This window comes from Neoarius graeffei, chromosome 4 (genome assembly GCF_027579695.1).
Source record: "Neoarius graeffei isolate fNeoGra1 chromosome 4, fNeoGra1.pri, whole genome shotgun sequence".
Taxonomy (NCBI): domain Eukaryota; kingdom Metazoa; phylum Chordata; class Actinopteri; order Siluriformes; family Ariidae; genus Neoarius; species Neoarius graeffei.
Window position 1 is genome coordinate 87,351,083 of NC_083572.1, and position 15,000 is coordinate 87,366,082.

General features: G+C 42.1%; 1 protein-coding gene across 1 annotated transcript in view; it reads right to left on the reverse strand.

Annotated features, from left to right (window-relative positions):
- alg6 (ALG6 alpha-1,3-glucosyltransferase) overlaps positions 1–15,000 on the reverse strand; it is a 64,114-nt gene that overhangs the window by 26,468 nt on the left and 22,646 nt on the right. The window contains exons 9-11 of the mRNA XM_060919934.1: positions 2,391–2,476; positions 513–597; positions 309–379 (exon numbers count right to left, since the gene is read on the reverse strand). Of these exons, the coding sequence (XP_060775917.1) occupies positions 309–379; positions 513–597; positions 2,391–2,476 (242 nt within the window). The remainder of the gene's footprint in view (positions 1–308; positions 380–512; positions 598–2,390; positions 2,477–15,000) is intronic.

The following is a 15,000-nucleotide window of genomic DNA, read 5'->3' on the forward strand; positions in this document are numbered from 1 at the left end:
AACAAACAAACAAACAAACAAACAAACAAACAAATAAACTGTTTTGCTTTTGGTATCTCCTTTAACAGACCACAATAGAGGATCTGCTCGAGAAGCCAAGCTGGTTCCTGGTTCAAAATCTAGCATAGCTGATGATCTGACAGTTTTATCATCTATTGAAAGACTCTGCGGCAGTATTCTTTTCAGTTTTGTTTAATAAAATATTTTGTGGGTCTGTATCCGGACCGCTGTCAGGTCACTTGATCACCATTGCTATAAACCCTCCTGTAATACAATAAAATAATAATAAGAATAATGTGCAAACTTACAAGGCTGGCAGGAGGATAGACTTCTCATGGACTTGAAAGGAGAAGAGGAAAAAGGCCAGTGAGGAGTTCACCTATAGTACAATACAAGACCATATACCGTATGGTTAGATCACAAGTCTGTGTAAAAAAAACAAAAACAACAACAACAAAAAAAAGTCAACAGATTAGCACAAGAAATTGAAAGAAGGCTCTAACGAAACTTACCAGAGCCAACTTAAATTGCCACAGGGTGGGTCTGGTCAACAGTTTAATTGACGAAGGTAAGAGGAATAGGAGAGTCATAGCAAAACTGGGGGGAGAAAAAAAAAAAAAAAAAAAGAGAGAGTCAGATTCTATGTTAGCACTGGATTTTCTGACACATGTACAGATCTTGGGCAGCAGTGTGGCACAGTGGATAGATAGTGTTGCTGCCAGTGTTGTAGCCGAGTCACTAAACCGAGAGTCCGAGTCCAGTCTCGAGTCCCCAGTGTTCAAGTCTGAATCAAGTCCAAGTCAATAAAGAAAATTTCGAGTTGAGTCCAAGAACAAGACTCCAACCACATCACTTGATGGTGGCTGTTCCTGCCTTTATGTGAAACCGTCTCTGCTACTGTGTTGGACTAACGTTACTGCTCGACTGCCCCATTTTAGTTAATAGGCTACAGATAAAAAAGCTTGTTCATTGCTTAGCAAACCACGCCCACTATCAACAGGGCAATGAACATAGCATGTCATTTCCTTCTCTGGGTGGAGTCTTGCCAAATGACGATTGAAGTTCGAGGTTGTCCCCGTCGTCTCCTCAATAGTTCTTCTACATACCGAACATATAGCAGTGCATTTTTCCCCCACTGCATGAGGAGTCTGTATTAGCCAAGTGGACAATCCTAGCGGCTTCTCTCCAGGCATTTTAGCGCCATTAACGTTAGTTTGTTCCTAAACATGACGTAAGAACAGGCAAGTGCATCCTCTTGCACAAAATTAGTATAACAATTAATGTAGATATAAATATCTTATGCCAAATTATTATGGCATGTTACAAAAACTCAAGAAAAATCCAAGTCCTCGTCTCCAATTTACGAGTCCGAGTCGTCAGTGCTCAAGTCCAAGTCAAGTCACAAGTCCTTAAAATTAGGGCATGAGTCCTGGACTCGAGTACTACAAGCCTGGTTGTTGCCTCACAGCTCTAGATTTGATCCTGAACTTGCATTACTATCTGTGTGGAGTTTCATACATGCATGTTCCACCAGAGTTCTCCAGGTTTCCTCCCAAAGTATGCCAGTAGGTTGATCAGTGATGCTAAAATGTCTCTCGGTGTGACTCGGTGCAGTATGTGAATGTGTGTGTTCAGGATGCCCTACATCCCATTCCACATATTCCCAATCTCTGACACAGTATTCCCAGTATAGGCTCCGGATCCTCCATGACGCTGACCAGGATAAAACGGTCACTGAAGAAGATGGATAGATGGATGTAGACTGTCGAGCTACAGAAACTGTGGTCAACAAGATCGGAAACTATGCAACTGACGCATTAAATACTGGACTGTCTTGACTCCTTGATCAGTCGAAACGGAGGTAGCTCAGAATAAGAGGTAGGCGTGGTCCCATCAAACATACTTATTTGAGCAACATTCCAGATTCTCCTAAACGGATGCAGGATGAGCTCACTTTAGACTTTATCAAAACATGGCCACTTTTAATCTAGACCTCATAATGCTATCACCAGGATAATCCAAGGCCGAGTAATCCCAGGGATTACCAGCTGTAAAGAAAATGCTGCCTTTGTGCCGAGAATAGATTTACAAATTTAATCAAACCAAAGACTTGGACTCTATTCACTCCAACACCACCAGAGGATCTGCCTAGAAAATCTCCGAGAGACTAGTTTTAACCTCAGAGAGCTAAACACATCCCTTTGTTGAGTCAGAAATCTATACCAAGACCAGCTGCAGATTACCAAGCAGATATGATTGTTTCCAAAAGCTTCCAGAGATCATTAGAGTTCGATAATCTTTAGTGCACTCACTCGTAATGAAGACTCCAGAAGGTGGACTGAAGGCAAAGAAAGGGTGGATGGTTGGTAAACGGATGCAAGAAGGATTACCTGAGGAGCAGCTGAGTATCTCTGGACAGCAGGGTCTTGATCTTTATCAGCACGTTCAAGCTGCACCATACGTTAGCCACTTTATCCTACACACAATCAACAGGAAACTTAAAATAAATGTTATTTAATCAATAAATATAATAAACGATAGAACAAGAAGTATTTGTTTTCCAGTTTGTGTACTACTATGTTCATAAATTTTTTCTAATCAAAAAGTACAATGATCTCTCCATCATGTGGGTCGAGATCAGTTACCGCAGGAGTTCACAAACGTTTTGCTCATACAGACCCCTTTAAGTGTAAAATTCGTTCCACACACCCTCTCGGCACAATTTTATGAACGTAATCTATACAAATATTCCACTCATTATTTAAATGTGTACAGTAATGTCGACTATTTATTGGAGCAATGCAGCTTTGTATTCCAGAACTTTCCATTGACACAACACATGAGGACCAAGCTGACATTATTTATAGACCTACTTGTTTCTGAGTTTGGATTAAACGCATTCCAGAAAAGAGCCCAGTCAAACTGAGTAATAAATATAAAAACAAATAATAAATATAAGAGATTTGTTAATGAGGGTTTGTGAATTTTTTTTTTAAAAGCTCTCACTCTGAGTATCGAATCAGTGATTTTCAAGCTCTGAAGCGATGACGCCCCGTTACACTACACAACCATCTCAAGAGAAATACATTTATTTATAAATTTAGGGCGGCACGGTGGTGTAGTGGTTAGCACTGTCGCCTCACAGCAAGAAGGTCCGGGTTCGAGCCCCGTGGCCAGCGAGGGCCTTTCTGTGTGGAGTTTGCATGTTCTCCCCGTGTCCGCGTGGGTTTCCTCCGGGTGCTCCGGTTTCCCCCACAGTCCAAAGACATGCAGGTTAGGTTAACTGGTGGCTCTAAATTGACCGTAGGTGTGAATGTGAGTGTGAATGGTTGTCTGTGTCTATGTGTCGGCCCTGTGATGACCTGGCGACTTGTCCAGGGTGTACCCCGCCTTTCGCCCGTAGTCAGCTGGGATAGGCTCCAGCTTGCCTGCGACCCTGTAGAAGGATAAAGCGGCTACAGATAATGAGATGAGATTTATAAGTTTATTTATAAATAAATTCCCATTTACCAAACCACGTTAAATCATTACACACATGTCTCAAACCACGTCATGCTGTAAAATAATCTAAAGTAAACTTTCTTGTGTGATCTTTGACAGCATTCATTTACCATTTACAAAAATGGACAAAACTACATCACACAGCTAAACCACAGTCACAGACATCTTGAAGCTGGATCACTTTTTTCCTCAATACCTAGTTTGGTGTCACTTTACGCCATCATTGGAACTGGGTAGAGCTACAGGATTAAAAGTTGAAAAAAGAACTAGATAGAACTCGATGCCAGCGGCATCGATGGGGATGCCTCCGCCCGGTAGACTACACGCCTTATTAAGTCGTGATTTGGGGATGGACATTTGATCTCACAGTAATCTTGACCTGGTGAAATTACTTGTATTAGCCTTGGAGATATTGTGTTCACAAGGTTTTCGGACAGACATTTGACCTCACGGTGACCTTGACCTTAGACCTTTTGACCTCAAAATCTAATCAGTTTATCTTTGTCCCCAAATGCACAAATGGTGAAAGTTTGGTGAAATTCCTTTCATTAGCCTTTGAGATATCGCGTTCACAAGGTTTCGGGACGGACGGACGCACGCATGTCTTGACCTTAGACCTTTTGACCTCAAAATCTAATCAGTTTATCTGTGTCCCCAAATGCACAAATGGTGAAAGTTTGGTGAAATTCCTTTCATCTGCCTTGGAGATATTGTGGTCACAAGGTTTTCGGACAGACATTTGACCTCACAGTGACCTTGAACTTAGACCTTTTGATCTCAAAATCTAATCAGTTCATGTTTGTCCCAAAGCGCAGAAATGGTGAAAGTTTGGTGAAATTCCTTTCATTAGCCTTTGAGATATCGCGTTCACAAGGTTTCGGGACGGACGGACGGACGCACGCATGGACAACCTGAAAACATAATGCCTCCTGCATCTTACGGTGGCGGAGGCATAAAAAGAAAACATAATGAAGGCTGCTGGGTTTTGGCGCAAAATGAAGACGCGAGTGTGAGTCAAAGTGTCCAGAAGAACTGTGGCTGGTTCTGTAAGATGCTCAGTAAAACCTACAGCTCATTTCCGCATAAAACTGCACTCATTGTACCTCAGACTACTATTTTTTTTTTTAACACAAAGGGTCGTCTCACACCAAATACTGACTTTGAATAATTAATTACAGCTTACTGCTGTTTATAGTATTTTTTTAACGTTGAAACTAGTGCTGTCAAAAATGTTGCGTTATTAACGCGTTAACTTGACTCAATTTTAACGGCGATAATTTTTTTTATCGCGAGATTAACGCTCTGTGACATGATGCCACGCCCCGTACAGCCAGAGTCCTCTGGCCTCCCCCGAAGAGCCACAGTGCTCGGTTTAGGTTTCGTTTTCCCATCGGCGGCTCCAGCCCCACTTTGCAGTGGCTGTGACAAGACGTGTTATGCTCTGCAATAAAAAAATAAAAAAAAACATTGGTACAACCAGTGTTCGAACTATGCCGATATTTTCGGGGGGTCCCTTATTTTCCCTTGGGGGGGTGCTTGCGCTTGTCTCAGAGCACGGCTCTCCATCACGTGCTCACTTCGGATATGCAAATGCTTCCCGTTACACATGATTGCTATGTCAATAAACATCATTTTGCCAATATTTTAGAGACCCCCCAACATTTCCCAAATCATGTTTTCAAGGGATCTCATGTCTGTTTCAGGGGATCTCGGATCCCCCGTGTACCCCCGTAGTTCGAATGGTGAGCAAGCCCATTCACTTTTTTATGCTGATAAGAGAATTACAATGGTTTTTCATGTGACAAAAATGTGCGATTAAATTGCAATTAATTGCGAGTTAACTATGACAGTCGCGACATTAATCGCAATTAAATATTTTAATCGCTTGACAGCACTAGTTGAAACATTTCATTTCATTATTTCTTAAAGGAACAGTCCACCGTACTTCCATAATGAAATATGCTCTTATCTGAATTGAGACGAGCTGCTCCGTACCTCTCTGAGCTTTGCGCGACCTCCCAGTCAGTCAGACGCAGTCAGACGCGCTGTCACTCCTGTTAGCAATGTAGCTAGGCTCAGCATGGCCAATGGTATTTTTTGGGGCTGTAGTTAGATGCGACCAAACTCTTGCGCGTTTTTCCTGTTTACATAGGTTTATATGACCAGTGATATGAAACAAGTTCAGTTACACAAATTGAAACGTATGCTATGGAAAGTCCGCACTATAATGACAGGCGTACTAACACCTTCTGCGCGCTTCGGCAGCGCATTGATACGGAGCTCAGATATCAATGCGCTGCCGAAGCGCGCCGAAGGTGTTAGTACGCCTGTCATTATAGTGCGGACTTTCCATAGCATAGAAAATCGCCACGTTTCAATTTGTGTAACTGAACTTGTTTCATGTCACTGGTCATATAAACCTATGTAAACAGGAAAAACGCGGAAGAGTTTAGTCGCATCTAACTACAGCCCCAAAAATACCATTGGCCATGCTGAGCCTAGCTACATCGCTAACAGGAGTGACAGCGCGTCTGACTGCGTCTGACTGACTGGGAGGTCGCGCAAAGCTCGGAGAGGTACGGAGCAGCTCGTCTCAATTCAGATAAGAGCATATTTCATTATGGAAGTACGGTGGACTGTTCCTTTAAGCCGTTTTTGATCTCCAGCATTTTTTTACATGTGCCTAAGACTTTTGCACAGTACTGTACATTTGAATACATTTTGAAATATTTCATCTGCATCAGAACCAGATCCTCTTTAAATCCCAATAGCTGTAAGTCACAGTACCAGGTTACCAGATCTGACTTCAGAACTATGGTGGGCTTCTTTAAATATACTCCAACTTTTGAAGAGAAAGCAAATAAGTGGCATTACTCTACGTAATCATTTCTCAACTGAAAGTGTAATAAAAATTCCCCTATGACATTTGGACGGTGGGGCTGGAGGTGACGAGCTACTCTCTCCTGTCATGCGTTTCCCTGTCGAGCGTGTGGCTCGTCAAAAAAAAGCGACGCACTTATTTGTAAACTCAGGCACATGGGGTCAAATGTGTGCGAGTCAGCTTGAGACTCTTCTTTCTGCATGCCAAGCACATTCCTGTACTCTGGCCACCCTAAAGCACTGACAATCACATCCCGGCTGCTGAACTTTACTTATATGCTTAAGTATGGATTTATATTTCTGTTTCGACTTGCACGTTTTTCTTCTGACGCGTTTAGCACTTATGCTTCGCTGTGATTAGTAAAAATACACAAATCTGTAGCCTTGATTATAGGTCACTTGCAATAATGTCGACTTTATACAAACACAGCCGCTGCAATTCACAGCTGTGTGTGCGTTTATATACTACGGAGGACCAAATGTCCCCAATGAAAGTAAAATCTGACAATTTCAATCTTGGGGGGACATTTGGATGGTCCCCAAAGGAAATTGCTGCTGTTGTGTTTAAAAAAGAAAACAAACAAAAAAAAAAAGAGCCAAAAAGTCTCCTTTTCATTACTGAGGTTAAGGTTGGATTTAGGTGTAGGTGCAGCATTAATTAACTGCAATGATAACCGTGTGTGTTAGTTGAAGCGGACTCACTAAATAACCTTCTCGTTGCAAACTTGAAAAGAAACTCAAGTCTATGTGTTTGGAATAACCTCCAATACACTCTGACCTCTAACCCCAGAGTAGTCTTGGATCTGTTCTAGTGTCAAAATGTGCGACTTGCCCCCTGTGAGAGAGCCAGCCTGTCTGAACAGTGTGCCCTTGACGCCATTTCTTTATGAGAGCAACTTGATGCTTGGCTGGAGTGACAACTAACACCGAGTTTGTCCTGGCCGTCTTGCTTACACAGACGTTAATACTATTAGTTCCAGCATGTAAGTGTCACCCTCATGGCCTGCCTTCTCTCACACACACCCCCCTGGCATATAGAATGCTGTCCCCGAAATGACACACACGTGCTCAGTTCATCAGCTTTAACGCTCTCCAACAGCCATCAGTGTGTCCAGCTTACAGTTGCTCACACTTTGTGTATTATGTTAGCATCATGTCACAAGCAAATGTGTGAGGGACACTAGTTTGTGAGCCGCCTCACAGCTCCAGGGTCCCCGCCTCAATCCTGAGCTTGGGTTCCTGCCTGTGCGGAATTCCACATGTACTCATATCCCCCCCCCCACTCTTGCTTATATCAGAATGCAAGCAATCGAAGGAATAGGACGCTTATTACGAATGTTGACTTCAACAAATAACGAACCCTGAAACAAGTAAGTAAAGAGCCGTGTTCTCCCCAGGGATTTCAAATAGCATCCTGGTAAACTGTCATTTTGAAATAGCATTTTGCTTCTTGAAATAGCATCAGAATTCACCCTATATGTTTCGTAAATACATCCAGTCGGTAAACAGGAAGTCGATGTGCGACAGACCTGAAAACGGTAAACACGGTACAGAACCCCAAGCTGAAGCTCGGTACCAAATATCAAGCAGTTGTGATTTGTAGTTGCTGAGAAAAGTGTTATGAAAATTTTGTAACTCCATGCTATATGTTTCGTAAATACATTCAGTTGGTAAACAGGAAGTTGATGTGCGACAGACCTGAACACAGTGCGCATGGTATAGAACCCCAAGCTGAAGTTTGGTACCAAGTGGCTATGATTTGTGGTTGCTGAGAAAAAGTGTGTTTTGGACAGAGGAAATAAAAAAAAAAAAAAAAAAAAAAAACTTTATACGAAATGTCCGACAAAGTAATTTCCGCTTAGAATGTAAACAAACCGGCGAAATGACAGTAGTGATTTGTGAAAAATGCTGCTATAAGAATTTTTGGAAAAAAAAAAAAAAGATATGTTCTTATCATCAAATACTTTCATTCCATATTTTGTTGCTTTTTTTTTTTGAGTAGACATTTTATTTCGTCCTCAGTTCTCGACTCACGGTATACGAGTTGATATCCTAGTAGTAGAGTATCCAATCAGAATGTGCGATTTATCATATCCAGTGAATGTGGATAGAATAATTCTGATTGGCTGGGGCTGGGAGGAGCTTGTGTACCCGGAAACCTTCTACCAGGGGTTATCGAGTCATGTTTCCAATATAACCCGACTAGAAATATAAGAAACCCATATTAACGGCTAAATATATAAATACGGTAAATAATCCAAAAATGCTGATATGCAACAAGGTAAGGGAGAGTGAATTGACAAGCTGCAGCTCGTCTCGTTCCTGTGAGCATGAAATCCACGTTCATGTAAACTACATAGCTTAAGGGATATGATACTTGACATTAAAAAAATAAACTGTGCATTTCAGAGAGGCTCTGCAGAAATGGTGTATTATATATTCTCTTTTTATATGCAAAATTCATGCTTGTCTTTTACTGTGGAGAAAATCCGGAATAATCTCAAAACATCAATACAGTGGATATAAAAAGTGTACACACCCTGTTAAAATGATAGGTTTTTCTGATGTAAAAATATGAGACCACAATAAATAATGTCAAAACTTTTCCCACCTTTAACCTATAACCTGTCCAATTCAATTGAAAAACAAATAAATCTGTTAGGGGGAAAAACAGGGGCGGCTGTCACCTCACAGCAAGAAGGTCCGGGTTCGAGCCCCGTGGCCGGCGAGGGCCTTTCTGTGTGGAGTTTGCATGTTCTCCCCGTGTCCGCGTGGGTTTCCCCCGGGTGCTCCGGTTTCCCCCACAGTCCAAAGACATGCAGGTTAGGTTAACTGGTGGCTCTAAATTGACCGTAGGTGTGAATGTGAGTGTGAATGGTTGTCTGTGTCTATGTGTCAGCCCTGTGATGACCTGGCGACTTGTCCAGGGTGTACCCCGCCTTTCGCCCGTAGTCAGCTGGGATAGGCTCCAGCTTGCCTGCGACCCTGTAGAACAGGATAAAGCGGCTACAGATAATGAGATGAGATGAGGGGGAAAAACATTAATTAAAAAAAAAAAAAATGTACAATAAGGTGGTTCTGTAAGTGTGCACAACTTTGTTGAAGCACCTTTTGATTTAATTACAGCATTCAGTCTTTTTGGGTTCACACCTGCCATCAATTAAAATGACTCTGATTAACCTCAAATAAAGTTCAGACATTTACTCAGTTGCTCCTCCAGCAAAAGCCAGAGTTCACAGAGAGCTTACAAAGCGTCAAAGGGATCTCATTGTTGAAAGGTATCAGTCAGGAGAAGGGGACAAAAACATTTCCACGGCATTAGATATACCATGGAGCACAGTGCAGACAGTCATCAAGAAGTGGAGAAAATATGGGACAACAGTGACATTACAGAGAACTGGACGTCCCGCCAAAATTGATGAAAAGACAAGACGAACACTGGTCAGGGAGGCTGCCGAGAGGCCGACAGCAACACTGAAGGAGCTGCAGGAATTTCTGGCAAGTACTGGTTGTGTCCAACAATCTCCCGTATTCTCCATATGTCTGGACTATGAGGTAGGGTCAAAGAAAAACATCCAGGCCCGACTAAATTTTACAAAAAAATACATCAACTCTCCCAAAAGCATGTGGGAAAATGTGTTATGGTCTGATGGAACCAAGGTTGAACTTTTTGGCCACAATTCCAAAAGGCGCAAAAACAACACTGCACATCACCAAAAGAACCCCATATCCACGGTGAAGCATGGTGGTGGCAGCATCATGTTTAGGGGTTGTTTTTCTTCAGCTGGAACAGGGGCTTTAGTCAAGGTGGAGGGAATTATGAACAGTTCTAAATACCAGTCAATTTTTGCCCAAAACCTTCAGGTGTCTGTTAGAGAGCTGAAGATGAAGAGGAATTTCATCTTTCAACAGGACAACGACCCCAAAAAAGTTTTGGAATGACCCAGCCAGAGCCCAGACCTAAATCCAGTTGAAAATCTGTGGGGTGACCTGAAGAGGGCTGTGCACAAGAGATGCCCTCGCAATCTGACAGATTTGGAGCGCTTTTGCAAGGAAGAGTGGGTAAATATTGCCAAGTCTAGATGTGGCAGGCTGATAGACTCCGACCCAAAAAGACTGAATGCTGTAATTAAATCAAAAGGTGCTTCAACAAAGTATTAGTTTAAGGGTGTGCACACTTATGCAACCAGCTTATTGTACGTTTTTTCTTTTTTTTATGTTTTTCCCCCTCACAGATTTGTTTGTTTTTCAATTGAATTGTACAGGTTATAGATCACATTAAAGGTGGGAAAAGTTTTGAAATTATTTATTGTGGTCTCATTTTTTTTTGTTTACATCATTTTAACAGGGTGTGTACACTTTTTATATCCACTGTAATAGTTCGATATCACAGATTTAGAACCTTAGTGATCCTCAGTGTTGTCGCATCCACTACTTTGCTTTGTCTCCTTTCATTCTGCAGCGAAATGTGAGACTTTCAGTTACAGTAGTTTTTCAGTTTCTGCCTGCTAGCTGACATGCGCAAGCACGACAGCAGACACCCATGTGACAGCGTGCACATGATGCCCTTACAGTATGTGTTCACAGATACGCTGATACAGAAGTAATAATCCAGGTCTTTGTCTGACCCACAGCCAAACTCACCCATGCTGCCTCTTATAGACCAAATCGGTTTAGTATTGTCTTAGAATTTATCATCATTATAAATAATAATCCAGATTGTACCATTTATACTATTTAGGTTCTCTGTATTGTCTATATCTAATATACCCATACAGGAAACATAATTTAAGGTGTTTCACATGTGCACTTTTAAGAGGTCATTTAATGGTCATTAATCAGGAGGTGGTTAAGTCTGAATGCACACCAGACTCAAACAAATGTCTTGGGGGGTAAAAAACAACCACGTAATCCTCCAGGACAAGACCAAGGATGAAAATGATCACGAGTGCTTCTCTGAACCGAAGTCCATACAGGACATAAAACGATGTCTCCCATTTATCCGATAGGATTAGCTGACGTTATCTGAGCAGACGGATTTAAAACATCAGGAGCTGTTGTCCGTTCAAGCTGACGATGAGATTCTTTGTCAAATAAAAAGAAGTGTGTGATATGCAATCACGAGCAGATTACCTGCATATTCTCAGAAAGTGACTTAAGTCCAGAGAAAATGCTCATAAACACACTCGGGTGTTTAAAACACACACACACCAGGGCTTTACATTAGCACCCGCCCACCCGCCAAATGCGGGTAAAGTTCGGCTTTGGCGGGTAATGACTTTAGTCCCACTAGCCACTTTGGCGGGTGGTTTATTCTGTGGTATGACAATATATTGTAATTGTAGTTTTCTCTGAAGGCATCTGATATAATAAACGCATTGCAATGTAATATTACGCGCCTACAATTCCCATGAGCGCCTGCATAAACATTCTGACAACATGTTAGAATTGTTTAGAACGTACTTTAACGTCTCAGATAAAATCAATGATACGGTAACCTGCGGTTAATGAACAAAACAACAAAGTTGCTGACGACTGACAAGTGCACTATGTGGCGGCATATAGCTGGAGTTTCAAACCCTGCTGCTCAGGAAAAAAGGGGCAGAGATGAGCAGGGCCGGAGCAACATTTTAAAATCACCGAGGTCCATGATGCGCAAACCGCGTGCCGAAAAACGTTCGCCATATTTAAATGAGCGGGGTGAATTACACGCCACACAAGAGATCTATTCCTGAAATTACTTTTAATGGTGTTTGAACTGAATATCATCAGTTTTGAAAAAAAAAAAAAAAAAACATGTATGTGGCAAGAGTAAGAATAATTTAAGCTTGTTTAATGGTTTGATCTGGCCAAAGCAATGAGGACAAAAGATATCCTAACCATGTAGCCTATGGAACTAAGATACATTAACAATCTGGCATCTGTTACACCTACACAAAAAAAATTCTGGAAAAAAAAAATCAGTATACACCACCATGTTTTAGGCAAAGTTATCCAAGGCAAACATAAGTTGAAACTTTCCACTCTATTGCTTTGGCTTATCGAATGATTTATTTCTAAAATCACAAACAAGGCAGGCGGCACGGTGGTGTAGTGGTTAGCGCTGTCGCCTCACAGCAAGAAGGTCCTGGGTTCGAGCCCCGGGGCCGGCGAGGGCCTTTCTGTGTGGAGTTTGCATGTTCTCCCCGTGTCCGCGTGGGTTTCCTCCGGGTGCTCCGGTTTCCCCCACAGTCCAAAGACATGCAGGTTAGGTTAACTGGTGACTCTAAATTGACCGTAGGTGTGAATGTGAGTGTGAATGGTTGTCTGTGTCTATGTGTCAGCCCTGTGATGACCTGGCGACTTGTCCAGGGTGTAACCATGTAGCCTATGGAACTAAGATACATTAACAATCTGGCATCTGTTACACCTACACAAAAAAAATTCTGGAAAAAAAAAATCAGTATACACCACCATGTTTTAGGCAAAGTTATCCAAGGCAAACATAAGTTGAAACTTTCCACTCTATTGCTTTGGCTCCATATCGCCCGTAGTCAGCTGGGATAGGCTCCAGCTTGCCTGCGACCCTGTAGAAGGATAAAGCGGCTAGAGATAATGAGATGAATGAGATGACAAACAAGGCAGGCTACAACTGCGCTGCTTTGAAAATGTCAATTTAACAGCTTCATGAAAGTGATGGTTACCATGAAAAACCCGTGTCTCCTGCATTGCGTTCCCTCCGCCAAGTCGCGCGCTCATTTGCTTTTGTGTTCTTGGTCTCAGAGCTGCGCGCACAAAACAGACGCAGAAGACAGAATCAACGTTTAACATAATTAACAATGCACTTTTTACGGAGACGTTTTAATGTTATTCTTTATTTTTTTATCCAGTTGAATATTTAGCGTACAAATGTATTTTCAGCTCTTAAAAATGACCGAGGTCCGGACCGCGGGGGCCTCATAGCTGGCTGTGGCCATGGAGATGAACTAGACGCTAATAGGAAGATAAGACAGTTCAATGACAAATGGAAGTTCGGGCGAGATTGGCTAGTTCATAGCAAAACCGTAAATACCATGTACTGCGAAGACTGTAGAAAGTCTGGCAAAGACAGGCACCAGTAATTTTAAACTCGAAACTATAAAGGACCACGAAAAGTCAAATGCACACATCGGTACTATAACATCAAAACAGGCGAAGACAGCTGGTCACTACAGGACAGCATTGCTTTCAGTCCCTGGCTGTCATGAAGTCGGCTGAGCTGGAGAGGATGGAGCTGCTGTTTAGAAACGTTCACGCGATTGGAAAGAAGTTGATCCCACACCAGCTATCAACTTATGGCCTGCTGGAAGCCTCAGGTCACAAAGACCATTTTTCATGGACCATTCAGACTCATCTGATGATGAATGTAATGAGGACATTTAATGTCTCTCTCTACACATGTTCTCACTCACACACACACACAGTTAATAGATAATACATAATATACATAATAATACTTGATAATACACATAATACTTGCATATCAAAACATCAAATGTTTTTCAATGATAAATGTTTTGAATTGGACTTTTAATATTAGAATCAGTTCAGTTGTACTGAATGTTATTTTTCATATTATACGATATTTCATATTGTAAGGGGCTTGAATTTGAGTTCAATAAACAGAATACTCTGTTTATATTTTTGTCTGAATTGGTTGCATGTTTTCCTATAGGGAGCTGCCTTAACAGCACTGAATACTTGAGTGCTACTGTAGAGATACATTATACGCTGCCATTCATAATTAAATCTAGATCTTCCAAACTTTAACGCATCATGGTGAAGTGGCCGGTGAGCAAAAAAGTTAATGTAAAGCCCTCACACACACACACACACACACACACACACACAGTACTGTGCCAAAGTTTTCGGCACCCTATTTTTTTTTCCCCCATACAAACTTTCTTACAGATTTCTATTTTATGACTTCAACATTATCAAGTCAGTACAAAAACATGTTAGAGTTCAAAACGTTCGTTTTCCAGCACAACATGAAATGTTACAGGAAAAAAAAAAGTTTGTATCTGAGCAGCATATTCCATAAGAGAGCACTTTTCAGATTAAAAAAGAAAACATAATGAAGGCTGCTGGGTTTTGGTGCAAAATGAAGAAGCAACTGTGACAGTCAAAGTGTCCAGAAGAACTCTGGCTGGTTCTGCAAGATGCTCAGTAAAACCTACAGCCCATGGGCGGCGTGGTGGTGTAGTGGTTAGCACGGTTGCCTCACAGCAAGAAGATTCCAGGTTTGAACCCAGCAGCCGGCGAGGGCCTTTGTGTGGAGTTTGCATGTTCTCCCTGTGTCTGCGTGGGTTTCCTCCGGGTGCTCCGGTTTCCCCCACAGTCCAAAGACATGCAGTTAGGTTGACGTGGGGCGGCCTTGGGCTGAGGTGCCCTTGAGCGAGGTACCGAACCCCTGACTGCTCCCTGGGTGCTCTGGTGTGGCTGCCCACTGCTCTGGGTGTGTGCGCACGTGCGTGTTCACTGCTTCAGATGGGTTAAATGCAGAGGATGAATTTCACTGTGCTTGAAGTGTGCATGTGACGAATAAAGGCTTCTTCATTTCCTTATAAAACTGCACTCACTGTACCTGAGATTTTTTTT